Source organism: Lodderomyces beijingensis, assembly GCF_963989305.1.
Source record: "Lodderomyces beijingensis strain CBS 14171 genome assembly, chromosome: 3".
NCBI lineage: Eukaryota > Fungi > Ascomycota > Pichiomycetes > Serinales > Debaryomycetaceae > Lodderomyces > Lodderomyces beijingensis.
Window position 1 is genome coordinate 1,951,025 of NC_089972.1, and position 19,315 is coordinate 1,970,339.

The 19,315-nt window shown below is 44.9% G+C and overlaps 9 protein-coding genes across 9 annotated transcripts; 5 read left to right on the forward strand and 4 right to left on the reverse strand. All coding sequences in view use genetic code 12, as the record gives it.

Moving 5' to 3' along the window:
- Positions 1–1,017: 1,017 nt before the first annotated feature.
- On the forward strand, positions 1,018–2,439 carry LODBEIA_P29310 (uncharacterized protein; the record flags this gene model as incomplete). The annotated part of the gene is made up of 1 exon (XM_066972985.1): positions 1,018–2,439. One exon carries the CDS (start codon positions 1,018–1,020, stop codon positions 2,437–2,439), a length of 1,422 nt encoding a protein of 473 aa, XP_066829869.1.
- Positions 2,440–2,713: 274 nt separating this feature from the next.
- Positions 2,714–4,117, forward strand: LODBEIA_P29320 (uncharacterized protein; the record flags this gene model as incomplete). Its single annotated transcript, XM_066972986.1, has 1 exon — positions 2,714–4,117. The coding sequence occupies one exon, from the start codon at positions 2,714–2,716 to the stop codon at positions 4,115–4,117; it is 1,404 nt and encodes a 467-aa protein (XP_066829870.1).
- A 169-nt stretch (positions 4,118–4,286) lies between these two features.
- On the reverse strand, positions 4,287–4,822 carry LODBEIA_P29330 (uncharacterized protein; the record flags this gene model as incomplete). Its single annotated transcript, XM_066972987.1, has 2 exons — positions 4,287–4,646; positions 4,721–4,822. The coding sequence occupies 2 exons, from the start codon at positions 4,820–4,822 to the stop codon at positions 4,287–4,289; spliced, it is 462 nt and encodes a 153-aa protein (XP_066829871.1).
- A 202-nt stretch (positions 4,823–5,024) lies between these two features.
- On the forward strand, positions 5,025–5,342 carry LODBEIA_P29340 (uncharacterized protein; the record flags this gene model as incomplete). Its single annotated transcript, XM_066972988.1, has 1 exon — positions 5,025–5,342. The coding sequence occupies one exon, from the start codon at positions 5,025–5,027 to the stop codon at positions 5,340–5,342; it is 318 nt and encodes a 105-aa protein (XP_066829872.1).
- Positions 5,343–5,553: 211 nt separating this feature from the next.
- On the reverse strand, positions 5,554–7,812 carry LODBEIA_P29350 (uncharacterized protein; the record flags this gene model as incomplete). The annotated part of the gene is made up of 1 exon (XM_066972989.1): positions 5,554–7,812. The coding sequence occupies one exon, from the start codon at positions 7,810–7,812 to the stop codon at positions 5,554–5,556; it is 2,259 nt and encodes a 752-aa protein (XP_066829873.1).
- Positions 7,813–12,060: 4,248 nt separating this feature from the next.
- Positions 12,061–15,396, forward strand: LODBEIA_P29360 (uncharacterized protein; the record flags this gene model as incomplete). The annotated part of the gene is made up of 1 exon (XM_066972990.1): positions 12,061–15,396. One exon carries the CDS (start codon positions 12,061–12,063, stop codon positions 15,394–15,396), a length of 3,336 nt encoding a protein of 1,111 aa, XP_066829874.1.
- A 270-nt stretch (positions 15,397–15,666) lies between these two features.
- On the reverse strand, positions 15,667–16,317 carry LODBEIA_P29370 (uncharacterized protein; the record flags this gene model as incomplete). Its single annotated transcript, XM_066972991.1, has 1 exon — positions 15,667–16,317. One exon carries the CDS (start codon positions 16,315–16,317, stop codon positions 15,667–15,669), a length of 651 nt encoding a protein of 216 aa, XP_066829875.1.
- A 297-nt stretch (positions 16,318–16,614) lies between these two features.
- Positions 16,615–17,529, reverse strand: LODBEIA_P29380 (uncharacterized protein; the record flags this gene model as incomplete). Its single annotated transcript, XM_066972992.1, has 1 exon — positions 16,615–17,529. The coding sequence occupies one exon, from the start codon at positions 17,527–17,529 to the stop codon at positions 16,615–16,617; it is 915 nt and encodes a 304-aa protein (XP_066829876.1).
- Positions 17,530–18,264: 735 nt separating this feature from the next.
- LODBEIA_P29390 (uncharacterized protein) lies at positions 18,265–19,104 on the forward strand (the record flags this gene model as incomplete). Its single annotated transcript, XM_066972993.1, has 1 exon — positions 18,265–19,104. One exon carries the CDS (start codon positions 18,265–18,267, stop codon positions 19,102–19,104), a length of 840 nt encoding a protein of 279 aa, XP_066829877.1.
- Between the last annotated feature and the right edge of the window lie 211 nt (positions 19,105–19,315).

Here is a 19,315-nt window from a genome sequence, read left to right on the forward strand (position 1 = left end):
TTCTGCCGATTTTTTTTTTTTCCACCGTAGACTGTAGATGTTTACCGAGCTGGGGATAGATAAAAAAAGAGAGAGACGTTTTACAAGACATGGTTTTGGTTCTTTTTACCAGGCGAGGTGGGCTTCCAAATGATACGTAAGTGGCTTCCTTGGGTTGGTGGTTACATTTTTAATTTGTAAATGAAATCATGTCATCCAGGAGTTCAATAAACAGAGCTGAACTCAGGATCTTTTGTTCTCAGCGCAGAGAGTATTTACCCGATTATTGGTTGCAAAATTTATGAAAAATGCAGACACATGCAACTACAAATGAACTTGCTTTCACGTCTCTGGAAAAGAAGGTAAAAAAAAACAAAGGGACAACAGCGTGCAATGAATAAAGGCAACCAGCAAATGAGTTGCTTTTGGCAAGTCTTTTTTGATTGGAAATGGTGCTACAAGTGTAAGGAAGTGCCATACTCCGGGTTGATACCGAAGTGACATGTGCCGCTTTCAATAAGAATATATAAAACAAGCTAAATTTACCGTCAGCAAAGTGGGCGAATGGTCTAGTGGTATGATTCTTCGTTTGGGAATACTCAACTTTCCTGAGCATCAGATTTCGAAGAGGCCCTGGGTTCGATTCCCAGTTCGCCCCCTCTTTTATTTTTATTTTTTTTTTCTCTTTCAAGTCTTTATATGGCTACTCTGCAATCTTGAGCCATACCCGAAGCTGGCGAGGCTCTGTTCCTCTTCCTTCATAAGAATAAATCTCGTCCCGTCCCGCCTGTCTTCTTACTACCGATGGCACTGGGATCTTCTAGAACAACGCCAACAGTAGCGTCCGAAATACGCCGGTGACCGCACCCCACGCGCACGACTCAAATGTAAACAAAAAAAAAACGGCATGGTGATATCAAAAGAGAGAGATTATACTAGAGGTATGCCAGAAGAGAGAGAGATATCGGTAGTACAGCTAGTAGATAATTTGATACGTTAGGCTATTGATGGTCGCCCGGTAAAGAGTCAAAGTCCAATATGAATGATTTCCCAGTGACACACCTCAATTTCAACCAGGATGCTACTTGCGTGGCGCTTGGATTGAAGAGCGGCTACAAGATTGTCAACATCCAGCAAAAGTTTGGCAAGTGTTGCTCCTACAAGGACGACAGCATCAACTTGATTGAGATGCTCTATACAACGTCGTTGATTGTGGTGACGCCGTTGGGGAACGAAATTGGCTCTTCGCCCAGGGAGTTGAAGATCAAAAACACAAAGACCAACAGCACTATATGCTCGCTATTTTTCCCCACCACGATATTGAATGTCAAGTTGTTGAAGGAGTATTTGATTGTTGTTTTGGAAAACCAGATCTACATTTACGATCTCAAGACGATGAAGCTTCTTCAAACGATCAAGACCAGCTCGAACCCCTGTGGGTTGTGTGCTGTGTCATACGACGGCGACTACTATTTGCTAGCCTACCCGTCGCCCCCAAAAGCAAAAGACGCCCTTGCCAACATCAAGAACAATGCCAAAAACCACAACACGAGCAACTCCGTGAGCGGTGTTTCAAACAAGGGCGACCTCATTCTCTTCAACTTGAACAAGTTTCTGCCCACAATGGCTATTAGCGCACACAAGAACGACATTGCTGCCATGGCCTTCTCCGCGGACGGCTCGCTTATAAGCACCGCGTCCAACAAAGGGACAATAGTGCGAGTGTTTGACACCAACACCGGGGTCAAACTTTTCCAGTTTAGAAGAGGTTCTTATCCGACAAAGATTTATTCTTTGCAGTTTAGTGCCGATAACAAGTATGTTTTGGCCACGAGTTCGAGCTTAACCGTCCACATTTTCCGTTTGGGGGAAGATGAAGCTTTGGAAAATAAACAGAGGAAAAAAATCAAGACGATAGAAGAAGAGCCCGAGAGGGAAGACGATGGCGAGGACGACGACTCCGACGCCATGGACGAGGATATCGAGGCAGACGATGACGACGAGGACAATATACCCAGCAAGCAGCGTAAGCTATCAGAGGGTTCCTCCAACTCGTTCACGAGTGTCACTTCCGAAGACGTCAACTCCCCCGTTGTCGACCAAAATAGGCTATCGGTGGCGCGAATGATACGCAGATCGTCTCAGACCTTGGGGAGGAAAGCCGCCCAGAAGATGGGCGACTATTTACCCTCCCGATTCTCGTCGATCCTCGAGCCTACAAGACACTTTGCTTCCATCAAGATTGATACCAAGAACAAAGAGACAAGATCGATTGCCACCATCTCCAATGCCAAGCAAGACATCATATCTCAGTCTTATGACAGCAAGGACAATATGGATTCAAATCTAGTACAAGTAAACGTCGTCACGTCCGAGGGAATGCTTTATATATACGGCTTAGATTCAGAACGTGGAGGTGATTGTATCCTACTAAATCTGTATAGTCTACTTGAAGAATAGAATGTGAATCGCCAAGTGTGAGAGATAGAATGAGAGATAGAGATCTAGAGAGTAAGAGTATGTGTGTGTGTGTGCGCCCGCCCGCGTGCGGCTTGGAACCTCTTTTTTGTTGAAAATATGACATGAACTTTTTGTTCCTTTAATTCTATCACGACGATTGCAATTTTCGCCACTATAGCAATGAGCTTTACAAGTATGTTTGCCCTGAACAAAAAAGACATTGACCGAGAAGGGGATTTGTATAGAAAAGAGATAAACGTGCAAAGTACTGACGATGAAAGTTACCATTAAGAATGCGGGCAAATCCTACGAGTTTGACGTCGGTGCCGAGGACACTGGCTTCAACTTGAAGCAAAAGATCCACGAGAAAACATTGATCCCGCCGCAGAGACAGAAGATCTTGGTGAAAGGCGGCAAGCTCAATGACGATACCGTGTTGTCGACGTTGGACTTTAGCAAGCCCGTGATGGTTTTGGGCACCCCGGACAAGCTTTCGGCTCCCGTTGAGAAGCCCAAGTTCCTTGAAGACATGGGAGATGTCACCAAAGTCGATAATAACCCCGTGGGAATACCCAACTACGGCAACACGTGCTACCTCAATTCGAGTTTACAGACGCTTTTCCAGATTGAAGATTTGAAAAATAAAGTGGATGAGTTTAGAGGCACCGACAATTTAACGCTATCCTTGAAGAATCTTTTCCGGCAGATGGAGAAGAAGCAAGGCTCGGTGAATGTAGGAGTGTTTTTAACCATTTTCAGAAATTTGTATCCGCAGTTTGCCGAGCAGAGAAATGGGGTTTTCAGTCAACAGGATGCAGAAGAGGCCTTTTCTCAGATTTTGTCGACGTTAAAGAGCACTTTGAAACTCGATGATTTGTTTAGAATCGAGTTCAAGACCACCATCAAAAGCTTGGCGGATGCCGGTAACGACAACGATAACGACGTCACTTATGAAGTGGAAGATAGCTTCAAGCTCAACTGCCACATTGACATCAAGACCAACTTCCTCCGTGACGGGATAATAGGCGCTTTGACGGAGACCATCACTAAGCACAACAGTTCGCTAGGCACAGACACGGAATACCAAGTGTCAAAGAGTATCTTGAGATTGCCCAAGTTCTTGGTGGTGCATTTCATCCGATTCTTTTGGCGACGCGACATCAACAAGAAATCGAAAATCTTGAGAAAAGTGCAGTTTCCCTTTGAGTTGGACTTGTCGGATGTTCTCGATGACTTCATCAAGGAGGAGAAAAACAAGAACCGAGACTTGATTAGAAAAGTAGAAAAGGATAATTTAGACTTGAAGAGAGATTTGAAAAAGGCCAAGAAGCAGCAAGTCGACTCACCCGAAGATGAAGAGTTGAAAGTCGCTTCCATCAAGAGCAAATTCCACGATGATTTGAAAAGCGCCATGCCCGACGTTGACTTTGAAAACACCACAGAGAACCCTTCGTGCGTGTACGAGCTCAATGCCGTGATCACTCACATGGGAGCTAGTGCCGACGGCGGCCACTACAAGGCGTACGTGAAAGACCCCCAGGATTTAGATGGCGAGAATTGGTGGCTTTTCAATGATGACAAAGTGAGCTCTGTCTCGAGAGACAAGATCGAGACATTATCGGGAGGCGGAGAAAGCGACTCGGCTTTATTGTTAATCTATAAAGGATTAGGATTATGAATATATGAAAAGGTGGCTGCCCCCTTTCTCCTTCAAAAAAAAAAACACCAAAAAAAAAAAGCCAAAAAAAAAAATTGAATCAATTTACAACTTTGATGATATAGACACCAACGCCAGCACGTTTATAATCATCTTTCCTCTCTTTCTTTCTTCTTTCTTTCTTCTTCTTTTATAAATCCTTGACCAATTTCTTGAAAGTTTCAACTTCATCCCAGCAATTCAAACTCTTGCCCTGGTTCTCCTTCAAACATGCAATGACGCTATCTCTCGACGCAGTAATCTGGGGCGTGAGATTGATTTTCTCCAACTGGGCATTCTCCTTCAACAACTGCGTCAACTTAGCGATCTTGCCATTCGACTCAGGCACAGACAAACCTGCTTCCGTTGCAGTGGTGTTGGAGTCGTTGGATAATGCAGCGTTGGTTGTATCTTTGAACTTCTTGATTGTTTCCTTCTCTAGCTTGGCCAATTCCGCAGCGACGCGGTCCTGGATGTATTTTTCGGCATACTGAGCTCTGGAGTAATCGGACTGAGATCGAGTTAGTATATCGTAGGATCTCGCAAATTGATATAAAAAAAAGGGTTCTTTGGGAGGATACATACGTCGGGCGATTGCTCTAATTGCGAGAGGAAGCTCGAGCTGAAGTCGATTGGGGATTGCGGTGTGAACACCTTGGTTTCCGGTTTTGAAGTCGTCGATCCCATTATGTATGCAAGTCCAAGTTATAAATAGCGGTGGTGGTGGTTGAAATTAAGCTGGAGTTGAGGTTGGAGTTGGAGTTGAAGTTGGTCGTGTACATTTTTATTGGATGAAATTTTCAGCGATTAAAAAACTAAAAAAAAAAAACTATGACGACTGCCTTTTACAGAGACTAGAAACGTCACCTATCTATACGATTCATCCAGGATGCCACCAGTTCAACAATATCAATACGTCGGCCACCAGCCATCCAACTGGGACAAGTTCAAAATGGGAGCCTTGATGGGCTCGACGGTGGGAGTGTGCGTCGGGGTCTTGTTTGGAGGATTCTCGATATTGCAGAATGGCGCTGGTCCCAATGGCGTAATGAGAACTTTGGGTCAATACATCTTGGGATCAGTTGGCACTTTTGGCTTGTTCATGTCGATTGGATCTGTTATCAGATCCGATTCTGAGTATCTTGCATTGCAGAGAAATATGATGCTTGCGCAGAGGGCGAAGTTGACGGCTATTTACAGGGAATAAAGATGCTGCGTTGAAAAAGAGGCAAAAACAAGGGGGCCAGGGAGCAAGGGCAAGGGCAAGGCTTAGCTTTTGTCCTCGCCTCCCTTGCACAAAAAATTTATTACGATTCATGACACTTGTAAATAACAGCAACTTGATATAATCTAATTTGATGTATTTTGTCGTTCTGTGTAATAAGCACTTCTATTTCGTTTTGTTGGGAGTTGTTGTTTTAATGTTTCTTCACCACTCCCGCGATATTGGCCGATTGCAAAATGTGTTTCTTGTAAGCATGAATGTCGCCTGGGAACTTGGAAACGGTATCATTCTCTGCTACCCATATCTCGTTGCAGACCTTGTCAATGATGGACACGTCGTGCGAAACCATCAATATCCCGCCTTTGAAATTCTTCATGGCATCGGCCAAGGCATCAAGACCTTGGGTATCCAAGTGATTGGAAGGCTCATCCAAGATGAGAATGTGCGGCTGGTTCATGCACAATGCGGCAAAAGCAACTCTCGATTTCTGACCACCAGACAACAATTGCATCTTTTGCAATCCCAATGGTCCCGTTATACCGAATGAGCCCAAGTGACGTCTATATTCTTCATCGCTCTTACCGGGGAAAGCAGAACTCATCCACGAGACAGCAGATAACGACAAGTCCATGGCATCGACATGGTGCTGAGCAAAATAACCAATTCTCAACCGCCCGTTTTTGTTGACGTAGCCAGATAACGGTGAGATTTGGCCCATTATAAGCTTCAACAAGGTGGTTTTACCGGTACCGTTACCACCACAAAAGGCGACCCTCGAGTCCATTTGCACGTCCAAATTGACGTTTTTGAAAAGAATCTTGTCGGGGCTATAGCCAAAGGCAACGTCTTGCAACTGCAAAATTGGCGGCGATATGCCATCGGGCTCGGCGAATTTAAATGTCACCACTTTGTCATCTTCGGGCGGCTCCAAAATGGGGAGCTTTTCCAATTTCTTGATACGTGATTGTGCTTCTTGCGCCTTGGCGGCATTATACCTGAATTTATCAATAAACTCCTGAAGATGCTGTCTATATGCCATTTGACTTTCGTATTCCCTTCGCTGGTTCTTGATTCTCTCTTCACGCGTGGCATAAAAGGAATCGAAATTGGAACCTCTATAGTAGTCTAATCGTTCTGAATGTTGATGAATGATATCTGTCGCCACCTCGTTTAAAAAGGCACGATCGTGCGAGACAACCAACACTGTCGATTTGTAAGTTTGCAAATAGTTTGCCAAAAATGTAATCGAAGGAACATCCAACATATTGGACGGTTCATCCAACAACAAGAGATCTGGCTGGCAGAATAATGCTCTTGCCAAGGACAATCTCATTCTCCAACCACCCGAGAATTGCCTTGTGGGGGTATTCTGGGTCTCCTTTGTGAACCCTAAACCGTACAAGATGGCCGCTGCTTTACTTTCTGCCTTGTCGGACTCCATCTCGTAAAGCTTGTCACTAATCTCCTGCAAATGGCCCTCCAAGTCATCTCTTTCATTGTCCAATTTTTTCACCTCGAGCGACTCCTCGTCAAACTCCTTTCTCAAAGTTTCTATTTCACCAATACGTTCATTGATTTTCTGTTCTTCTTGAAGCAAACTTTTCCTCCACACATCGGCATCGAGAACACTTTGTATGGCCGGGGTATCGTCTCCTCTAATCTCTTGCTCCACGTGCAAAATGGTGATGTGTTTGGGGATATTCAACTCTCTTTTGGAAAGTGCTCTCAACAAAGTAGACTTACCAATACCGTTTTGACCAACAAGACCATATCTTCTGCCGTATGCCAAAGTCAACGAAGCCTCGCTCAAGATTCTTTGGCCGTCTCCGACATAAAGATCGAAATTGTCAATCTTGATGTCTTTTGATTTACCGGCACTCGAACCAAAGTCCAAGGGGTTAATCTCGAGAAAGAAGGAGTCGTAGTCTTCCTTTTGCTTCTCATTCAATAATTTCGATGCTTCATACTTGACAAATTTGTTATTACGCTTGGCCACTTTCTTTGCAATTTTTCTTTCTTGCTTCTCGAGCTTCTTTTTATCGACTCGAGTTTCCATTACTCTACCGGTATGCTCAATGTCATTACTAGCAGATAACAAAGCGAGCGACGAGTTTATATCTCTCTTGCTATTGTTATTTTGCAACACGTTGATGTCCAAAAGTCTCTTGGAGGTGTCACCGGTAATGGCCAATTTCTCCATGTTTTTCTTTAACTTGTCACTTAGTTCTCCACTAATCTTATCCGTGAGAGTCTGGACCTTGTCGTTTGATCCACCTGCCAGGATCAACAAGCTGTTCAAAAAGGACATCTCCTCCACAATGTTTAGCCTTTGAGCTCGCACACTGTCTTCCGTTGCATCTGCGACGTGCTGGATGTACCCGATGACATAATCCGTGACCACAGAGTCGATGGTAGGCACTGCTTGCCTCACTTGTAAGCTCACGTTTGACATGTGTCTTGGAAATTAGAAAAAAAATGGATGGATGAAGATCAAGTAACCCACAATTTGAAGACGTTTTTTTTTTTGACATTTTTCACTCTCGTTTGAATTTTTTTTTCAAACCCGACGGACGATGGGAATTGTGAAAGCCATGCCCATAGTGGCAACACCAGCATGAGAGGTGCCATGATTAAGTAAATGAGGTACATGCTCCTCAAAAACTCATTGTAGTAGCCCTTGGCCAGGCGAAACTATAGTACTGCCATGAGCTTTTTGCAAACCAGCGTGAATCGGTTTTCTTTTTCTCTAAATTGACACAGTTTTTTCGAAGCTTTAAAAACATCAGCATCCTCATCAAGTCACTCACGTAAGACTAATAAAAACAAAGTCTTTTGGTTTGAGTAATTGCGGTTCCATCTAGTCGTTGCTAAGTCATTTGCAGCAACAAATACGAGCCGGTTCTTCTTTCTTTTGAAAGAAAAGATCATTTGCGAGACTTTATCGTTTAGTTTGAGCTGAAACCGATGGCAGTTGTAAGTAAATGTTTGTAGACGCCATGCATTTCCAAGCAATGGTAGTACTGGAAAAAGGCTGCGACAAGTGTGCCCTTGGAAGCAATTAAAATCGGCTTGTCTCAACACTCCAGTTTGGTGTACCGGACTCGAAAGCTGCGTACATGTTTCCCTCTTGCGTTCCGCGTTACGTAAACGGCATGGACTTTCTTCTTTTATGCCAAAGTGGCAAGTAAAATCATGGATAAGGAAATCAGAGTTTTAATATGGAAGTTCAGGTATAGTCAAATACTAGATTCGAGCAAAACAGGGCCTAAATTCGACATTTACTGGCGAGATATTTGGCACCCTTTCGATTTTGTATGGCCTTGAGCGGGAAGTAATTTTTAAAGGGGGTTGTACTTTTTTTCAAATTCGAAACCCCCTTAACTCTGGTTGTCTAATTTCTGCATCTTGACCCTGAACGGACTTTGCTTACAGCTTCAGTCGGCATAGCTGACAACAATCAAATGCTATCGTGAGTTGAGACTTCAATTGGATATGCTGAGAGAGCCTTTATCAAAAAAAAAAAAACAAAAAAAGAAAAACGCAATGATTGGATCTTGGGTCTTTTCCGAATTTCGAGAAGACAAAGGAACTGCACAGTTTAAAGTAACTGGTTTTCTCCCCTTAAGGCATCCACTACAACTGGTACTCACGTGTCTGGGCAGGAGGCGCTATAGAGTTTTATCAAAAACGTCTTGGACCTTTGCTTGTTTGGGTTATCAGATTTGGCCGCGAAAAAACAATAGAGAGAAGAAGCGCAGGATATGGCTTACAGGCTCCTCCAACCTGACGGGGGGGGGGGCTGTTCTTTGGACCTTTTTCCCATGGAAGTCACGTTTTCCACCTGGTCTCCTTCTATCTTCCCGCCACCCCCACAATTCATCCCGTCTACCCCAGTGCTGTCCCTTCGGCTACGGATAAACCTGTCAAAATGAACACCCTTGCAAACAAAAAGCAACTCAAGCCAAAAAAAAAAACCCAAGCAATACGCATGTCTTTATCATACCTATGCGCATCGAGCTATAATGTGTTTTCTCGGCCAGCTTGAAGAAAAAAAAAAATTGGATGGAAAGCTTTGCTTCGTAAAATTGTCAGAAAACCCTCTATTTAGCATCTCTACCTTTTCGTATCAGGCCGCATTTACTACTAACCCACATGCCGGAGTCAAAATGTGCAAAAGTTTGGTTTCTTTTTTTGCTGCAGAAGAAAAAAACCGAAGAAATTTCGCGACAGGAATAATGGACACGACACGTAGATAAGAGTTGGGGCCTACCAAGAAAAACAAAAAAAAAAAAAAACAATAAAAACTTGTCACGTGGCTGTGCCTAGAATGTATATATCTTGCAGGGGTTGCATAGCACGTGCATATCTACCCGCTATACTTTTGTTATCATTAGGGCCAACACATCATGGGTTCTGTGTGGGGTTCATTGATAGAAGAGATGGATTAAGAGAGAGAGAGGGGGGATGATGATGTTGATGTATAGATTCCAAGGGTGCCAATCCCTTTTAAGGTAAGTTTATCTCTCTCTCCGGATTAACTCCCCTGACAAATCGATTTTCAGATACAGATTGAGATACCGATTCAGACGCAGATTTAGATGCACTGGTGGTTTTGAGGAATGAACCACAGTTTTTTTTTTTTTTTCTGGTTTTTGGTATTTATGGCATCATCATTAGAGGGAAATCTTAATCTCACGAGACCGTGAAAAGTTCAATTTCAGAATGCACGGTTTCGTCTACTTGGAAATAAACTGACAGACAGGAACAACCAGCTAGTGTAGAACGAAAAAAATAAAGATCTATCCAGCATCCACGCGGATAACTTTCTATGCTTCTATGATTTTCCCCGGTTATTCGAGCTACAATTGGATGTATTTGCGACGGCGGATGGGACAACCAGATCTTTGCACACCAGCAGAACCAAGATAAGACCACGCTCGGTTTCAGATACATCTCAGTTCTAATCGCAAGAGACCCCGGAGTCCAACACGCCGCTACCGCCGCCGCAGCAGCTTTCCCCCCCTCTCACCCTTGCCGCGCGTCTCGATGCTCGATCAACCATCACATCTTCGAGATAAGCTATTGGCGAAACGGGGCGAGATGCAGAGATAAGGGCACGTGCTCGTCTGGTGTGCTGCGCTGCCATGTTGGTGATTATTTTTTCCATTTTTGTAGCAGAAACCACGGCTGAGCCCATCCGTGCGTGTTTGCTCTACGTGGTATCGGCTCATGGACCCACAATAGACTCAACACTCTCTTCGACTCGACTGTGTTTTCCCGCCTCGATTGGTCAAGGGTGGATCATGTGGGCCGACCTTACAAGACATGAACCAAAAAAGCAGCAAACAGCCTCGGGAGCAGACCGGCGAGAGAGGAAGGGGGGGGTGGAGGAGGAGGCCCAGAAAGTTTGATGATTTTCTGTTGGTGGTGGCCAGCTTTCTTGGCCCTTGGCATGCAACTGGTTATCTGAGCCATGTAAGCGCTTACGTAAGAGCCAACTCCGTTTCTTCTTTTTTTATCCGTTTGCGAAGGAGAGGGAGACGATTGCAACAGTACCCGGCGAGGCTCTTGTTATCCACAACACCTGCTTGAATTGCGCAAGCCGTATTCCCAGAGTCAAGGTCCGATCCAAGCCAGATCCTACTCTGTGTGGAAGAAGTTGAACCTTAAGCTTACCAGGATGAAAAAGAAGGGGGGAAGGGGGGGAAAGGGCTATGGGGTCAATTGTAGTCTACACCCCTTCCCCGTGTCCTCCTGCCTCTTTGTCGCTTGTCTCTTTATTGTCGTGGTATCGACTCTGGGTGGTGGTGGTGGTTTCTTTTTTCTTTGCCAGAGCTGAAGAGGTCCGTTTCTGCGGAGTGCGGTTTCTCCCGTGATGCTGCATTGCTGCAGCGAGTGCTCTTTTTGGTTTTTTTTTTTTTTTTTTTTTTTTCTTATTTTGCAACTTGCATTTTTTAGGAGGGAAACCTCCATTGATGATGTTCAATGTCGATTGCACTGCCGTTGAATGACGTTTAGATCCATGTCAATTGGGCGCTCGATGCTTGAGAATTGAAGGTTGGGCATTATAAATACCACGAGCTCCCTCCCCCCTCTCCTTTCTTGTGCAAAATCGATTCTTCATCATCATCACTGATAATATAATAATACACCGTTTTTAAGTGTCACCAGCAAAACACCACCCAACAAGGATTAAAGTTACATTTTTTTTTTTCTCAGTTGGAAGTGAATACTACATAAACTTACAGTTGGCTATCCACATACACACAGGTGATAGCTTACACATCGATAGATAGATTGAAAGAAAGAACGAAAGAAAGAAAAGATTGAGAGGAGGAGTCTTTTTTTTTTTTTTTTGTTTTTTTATTTATAAATATTTTTGGAGAGATTGAAGTAGTGTTTTTTTATAAAAAGAGCTACTCATCTTCCAGTTATTCAGTTATTATTTAACCAACGGTATATCATCCATCTGGCTTCTAATTCGTTTCCGGTGCAAACTACAACCTCCCACAGCCTGGTTTTTACGCTACACCAAGGTACCCAAAAGCAAATTGTGTCACTTTCATTTTTTTTCAGCATTGCATATTGGACTTGAAAAAACCATTTCATATTCAACTCCTCTGCTCTTTTTCATTCAACTTATTCAATACAGTCACTTGTTTTCTTTTTCCTTTTCTTTTTTGTCTAGTTTGAATCAGGAATGTCGTTGGAAAAAGACACCCATTCGATAGAAAACAAGCAAAGAACAAACACAGACTCGTCGTTGTCCGATAGATCGCAAATGGGAGCTGAAAAAGCCAGCCGGGCAGACAACTCCCCCACTTCAACTTCTTCGGGGTCTGGGGCCAATGCCGCTGCTGCTGGTGCATCTGCTGCTAATGGTTCGCCGCAATTCTATAGAATGCGCGTCGACGAAGTGGCCCAGCATTTCCACACTAATCTAGTCGACGGGTTGACGGAACACGAGGCCCAGGCCCACTACCAAACTTACGGCGCCAACACCTTGGGCGATGGAGACAAGATCTCCTACACCAAGATCTTGGCGCACCAAGTGTTCAACGCCATGATCTTGGTGTTGATCATCTCGATGATCATCGCGTTGGCGATCAAGGACTGGATCTCCGGTGGTGTCATTGGCTTTGTGGTGGGGATCAACATTGTGGTGGGCTTTGTGCAAGAGGTCAAAGCCGAGAAAACCATGGGCTCGTTGAGAAATTTGAGCTCGCCCACGGCTAGAGTGACGAGAAATGGAGATGATATCACCGTGCCTGCGGAACAGGTTGTTCCCGGGGACATTGTCCATGTCAAAGTCGGCGACACTGTGCCTGCTGATATCAGGTTGTTTGACTCGATGAATTTGGAAACTGATGAAGCCTTGTTGACGGGCGAATCGTTACCGGTGCAAAAGAACCATGAGGACTGTTATGATGATTATTCTGTGCCTATCCCCGTGGGCGATCGATTGAATTTGGTTTACTCCTCCTCGGTGGTTTCCAAAGGTCGAGGCTCGGGTATCGCGTACAGTACCGGTTTAAACACCGAGATTGGCCAGATTGCTCAATCTTTAAGAGGCAACAACGGCATCATTCGAAAAGTCGACAAGTCCAACGGCAAGCCTAAAAAGAGGGAGTACGGTAGGGCCTTTTTCGGAACCATATACGACATTGTGGGCAACATCTTGGGTATAACGGTGGGAACACCATTGCAGAGAAAATTGTCGTGGTTGGCCATCTTCCTATTCTGGGTGGCTGTCGTTTTTGCCATCGTGGTGATGGGTTCGCAAAAGATGATTGTTAACAAAGAAGTCGCCATCTACGCCATTTGTGTCGCCTTGTCCATGATCCCTTCTGCGTTGATTGTGGTCTTGACCATCACCATGGCCGTGGGTGCGCAAGTCATGGTTTCGAAACACGTTATTGTGCGTAAATTGGACTCGTTGGAGGCACTCGGTGGTATCAATGACATTTGCTCAGACAAGACAGGTACCTTGACCCAGGGTAAAATGATTGCCAAAAAAGTGTGGTTGCCCAATGTGGGCACTTTGGAAGTGCAAAACTCCAACGAGCCTTATAATCCAACCGTGGGAGATGTCAAGTATGCGCCACATTCGCCATTTTTCATCAAGGAGACCGATGAAGAAATCGACTTTAACAAGCCTTATCCTGAACCAATGCCCAAAACCATGGACGAATGGTTAATGACGGCCACCTTGGCTAATATCGCTACTGTGAACCAAAGCAAAGACGAAGACAGCGGCGAGTTGATTTGGAAAGCTCACGGTGATGCTACTGAAATTGCAATCCAAGTGTTTTGCACTAGGTTAAACTATGGCAGAGAATCCTTAGTCGATGGATTCGAACACTTGGCAGAGTTTCCCTTTGACTCCTCAATCAAGAGAATGTCGGCGATATACAAGGACAAATCTTCTGGTGTAACCACTATTTACACCAAGGGAGCAGTTGAAAGAGTCGTTGCCTTGTGTGACACCTGGTATGGAGAAGGCACCGACGACGCGCAGGATTTGAAACCATTGAGCGAGCAAGACGTCAAGATGATTGAAGAAAACATGACTGCATTGTCATCCCAAGGGTTGAGAGTGTTGGCTTTTGCAACCAAGAACCTCGATGAAGGCGACGATGGCCCCTATGCTGAGAGAGAACTCGTTGAGAAAAACTTGACTTTCCTTGGCTTGATTGGTATCTACGACCCACCAAGAGAAGAAACCGCTGGATCCGTTAAATTGTGTCACAAGGCCGGTATCAATGTCCACATGTTGACGGGTGACCACCCAGGTACAGCCAAAGCGATTGCTCAAGAAGTCGGCATCTTGCCCCACAATTTGTACCACTACAGTCAAGACGTGGTCAAAGTTATGGTTATGACTGCTAATGAGTTTGACGCCTTGTCAGATGAAGAGATTGACAATCTCCCAGTGTTACCTCTAGTGATTGCCCGGTGTGCTCCTCAAACCAAAGTGCGCATGATTGATGCCTTGCATAGAAGAAAGAAGTTTGCCGCCATGACGGGTGATGGTGTCAATGACTCGCCCTCTTTGAAGAAAGCCGACGTTGGTATCGCCATGGGTCTCAATGGATCCGACGTTGCGAAAGACGCCTCCGACATTGTCCTTACCGATGACAACTTTGCCTCGATCTTGAATGCCATTGAAGAAGGCAGGAGAATGTCTGCCAATATTCAAAAATTCGTGTTGCAATTGTTGGCTGAAAACGTGGCCCAGGCATTGTACTTGATGATTGGTTTGGCGTTTATGGACGAAACTGGCTTTAGTGTTTTCCCATTATCACCAGTGGAAGTTCTTTGGATCTTGGTGGTTACTTCGTGTTTCCCCGCCATGGGTTTGGGTCAAGAAAGAGCCAGCGATGATATCTTGGAAAAACCACCAAACAATGAGATCTTCACCTGGGAAGTCATCATTGACATGTTGGTGTACGGCTTCTGGATGGCTTGTTCATGTTTGCTTTGTTTCGTTGTTATCGTCTACGGCCACGGCAATGGAGACTTGGGTTACAACTGTAACTCCATGGATGCCGACACTGACGTGTGCAACTTGGTGTTCCGCGGTAGATCAGCTTCGTTTGCCAACATGACCTGGTGTGCCTTGATCTTGGCCTGGGAATGCGTTCACCAGTACAACTCCTTGTTCTACATGAGACAAGAAACCGATAACCCATGGTGGAAGCAAACTGCAATTGATCTTTGGTCGAACCAGTTCTTGTTCTGGTCCGTTATTGGTGGATTTGTCTCCGTGTTCCCCGTGGTCTACATCCCCGTGATCAACACCAAGGTCTTCTTACACAAGGGCATCTCCTGGGAATGGGGTGTAGCTATCGGCTGCACCGTTTTGTTTTTGCTCGGTGCCGAAGCTTGGAAATGGGCCAAGCGTGTCTTTGCTAGAAAGATGGTTACCAAGAAAGCCAAGAACCCCGAATACGAATTAGAGAGAAACGATCCATTCCAAAGATATGCATCATTCTCAAGATCAGGTACCATGGACAACCAAAAGGTGCTAGTATAATTATCAAAAATAAATTCAAAAAATCAAAAATCCCAAAAAATCCCAAAAAATTAAGAGACAGAGATCAAAAGACGATTAATTTATTGCGCTGAGCTTTTTCTTTTTGTTTATTACTTCACTTTATAGACTTCTTTTTGCATTTTATATACCACATTTTATATATACACATATACATATTACATGTTGTATTCTTACAGATTTATCACATTGCTTATAATGTGTATTCTTGCTCTATAATCTAATTTCTAATATACTTTCCATCCATGCATCTCATCTCAATAACTGATCATCGACTTTGAAATCGCCTCCAAGATGCGCCGTGTTCCCAAACAGTTGAATGACCCCTTTGCCCGTGCTTCTATCGACGTCAAAAATCGAGATCGAAGTGTTGAAGGGCACTCGCAAGTCCTTAGCAGACAAGCCCTCGTTCAACTCATACCCCAACTCCGAATGCAAATAATTGAAAAACCGCGTAATGACTCCGCCATGAGTACACATAATCACATTCTCGTGATTGGCATCTTCGACAATTTCCTTCAACTCCAAGCTGACGCGACGACATAGGCTCTCTTCCTTCTCGCCGTAGTTGCGAAACTGCGGACCATACTGTTCCAAGGCGTCCTTCAAGTACATCCCCTGTACTTTGCCCATGTCCCGCTCGCGCAAGTTGGGGGTGACTTTAACCAGGGGCGATTTCTGGTGCTGCGTGATGTACTTGAGCGTTTCTTGACATCGTTGCAAGTCCGACGTGACGAAATGGTCGATGGGGATGGTTGAAAAACGCTGGCCTAGCGCTTGCGATTGTTGGTGGCCGGTTGCGTTCATGGGCGTGTCTAGTTGGCCCTGGAGGATCTTTTGGAGGTTGTGGTCTGTTTGGCCGTGTCTTATCACAAAGACTCGCACTATGTTTGACTTGGTCATGTCTTTGCTCAGGTGGGGGAGGCTCTCTATATCTAGTCGGTCAGTTGGTTGGTTAGAATGAGCTGGTGGGTTGATTTGCAACCTCTAATTTTTTTTTGTTTGTCTCTCATCTACTTCTACCAAGTTCTTCTCGAAAACGTGCCTATTGCGTGCCACGTAAAACAAAGCAGAGTAGATCTTGACACAGGGGGACTCAAGCGAAAACCTCCCTTTCTCCCTAGATCTTCCGCATCTCTATTAATTCTATACATGTAAAGTCATTATAAATGGTTGTTTTTTTTTTTTTTTTTTTTTTTTTCACAACTTCATGCTTATGTTCTCCTTGAGTTTTTCTAAAACGTCCTTTTTAATCTTGTACCCGTGATCCGGGGTAGGAAAGCTTCTATTTTTCACCTGCTCCGTGTACTCTTTCAACCCTTGCACACCAATGTCAAAAAAGTTGGCGTATTTGTGAGCGAATCGCGGCACGGGGCCCAGCTGCATGCCCAAGAGGTCGGCGTTGACGAGCACTTGTCCCGAGGTGAAATGTCCAGCTCCAATGCCAATGGTGGGGACATCTAGCGACTGGGTGATGATCTTGGCCAATTGCGTAGGAATACACTCTAAAACCATGGAAAACACCCCTGCGTCTTGCAAGTTGTGGGCTGCTTGCAAGATTGCTTCTGCGCTTTCGACGCTTGCTCCTTGAAGCCGGTAGCCGCCCATGGCGTTGTGTCGTTGCGGCGTCAACCCCAAATGCCCCATCACGGGGATCCCCACCGAGAGGAGTTTTTCGATCGTCGCGAGAATCCGGTCGTCGCCCCCTTCGATCTTGACTGCTTGCACACCAGCCTTGACGAGCTTGATCGAGGTCTCCGTAGCCTGTTCAAGCGACGTTTCAAATGATCCAAACGGCATATCGGCAACCAACAACGCCCTTGCGCTGCCGCGCCGCACCGATCTCACGTGGAACAACATCTCCTCTAGACTCAACTCATTCGTATCTCGGTACCCCAAGGTTGTGTTGGCTAGCGAGTCGCCCACGAGCGTGATATCGACTCCTGCGGCGTCATTCATCCTCGATGTCATGTAATCGTACGCGGTGACCATCGAAATCGGTGTTTGTTCCCGGTACAAGCTGTGAATATGGGAGACGGTGTTTCTCACATTGTGCTCGTAGGATGAACGTGCCGTTGCACTAACCGAAAACCCACGAACCGATCTCAAGAACATGGGGCTGGGGTTATTGAAGAAAGAGTCATAGATTGCAAAAAAGAGTAGTGAAAAAAATTCCGTACTTACAAGTAATACATCATCAACAACAACAACGAAAAAAAAATTAAAGGTTACAGTTTAAAGTGTACGATTTTATCACCAAATACACCTTCGCCGCCGTCAACTCCTCGGTACAACTTTATACGACAGACGGACAGAGAGACAGACAGAGAGACAGACAGACTAGAGAAAGAGAGAGAGCGCCATTAGGGACTATATATTGTTTTTTTTTTTTTTATTTTCAAGAGGGGGGGGGGCTCTCGAGGAATGGACAGGAGATCGCAATTGCAACGATTATTATACGTCATTCTGAATCACAGTTTCGCTCATGCCTCGATCTTTCAAAAAACATACAAATGCTTCAATTCAAATATTTGTGTATTTCCGTTCTGAGGTCCTGGCCATCGTTATTGCATCATCGAGAGAGACGAGAGCGTGTATGAGTGGAATGAGTGTAGATGTAGATGTGGGGAAGGTGTAGCAATAATAATTTTTGGGAGCCAGCGTGGTTGGCGGGGAGGGAGATGGTGCAGTCAGAGTAGGTCTCCAATTTTTTCTTTTCCGGTTCTGGTGTTTGCGTATAATTATTTATAAAGCAACAGGGGGGACCGGCCATTTCCTCCCCAGTAGATGCAGTGGAGAACGACGAGATTACCACGAATAGCGCTCTGTAGTCAATTGAAACGAAGCATCATGGTCCAGGTCAACAGCAGCTTTATCGTCAACCACACGTGTCTCAGAACCAAAGACCCCAAATCTGTCGAGTTTTGGACGGGCAAATTGGGGATGACTTTGATCGACACCAAGAAATCCGGCGACTCAACGTCGTTTTTCTTAAACTATCCCCAACCGCAAGATAAGGGCAAAAGCGTGAATGAAAGAGAGGGGGTTTTGGAGTTGGTCTATAGTGGTGGTGCTAATGGTGGGAGGGAGATTGAAATCAACAACGGGAATGGCGAATCCGATCGCGGGTTCGGCCATGTTTGTGTTTCGGTGGACAACATCGAAGTTGCCGAGAAGCAATTCTTGTTGGCGGGGGTTAGATTCAAGAAGAAGTTGAGCGAAGGCAGACAACACGATATCGCGTTTTTGTTGTCCGACTTCGACGACTACTGGATTGAGTTGATTGAGAATGAAATTGACAAGCGGGAAGGCGAGACTCATGTTGCCTCGTACCGGTTCAACCATACCATGATTAGAGTTGTCGATGTGGAAAAATCCTTGCAATTCTACCGCGGGTTAGGGTTGAAGTTGTTGAATAAATTGGATTTTGAAGGTGCCAAGTTCTCGTTATACTTCTTGGGCTATAACAATGACCCCAGTTTCAAAGAAGAATCCATGACGTATCAAGAGCAAAAGAAGTTGCAGTCGCTTATTGAGTTGACCTACAATTGGGAAAGTGCTCCTGGTTTCAAAGGCTACAATTTGGGATCCCAGGGCTTTCAAAACATCGCCATTAGTGGCAACACCGTTGGCGGGTTGGAGACCTTGCAAGATCCAGATAGCTATAAAGTCGAATTGAGAGCTATATAGGTCGGTATGTGCCAATGTACGTATGATGTCAAACCTTTGGTGATGGACAAGAGGTATCAACAGTGAAGAGAACATGTGGTAGCGCCGCTTTCATTTTTTTTTTTTTGGCGTCTGTAGAAAAGTGTTGCAAAAGATTGGGAAAACTTCACCTCTCCTCCCCCCCCTCCACCAAGACATAGGAGCCTTGTTTTACAACAAAACCAACCACGGA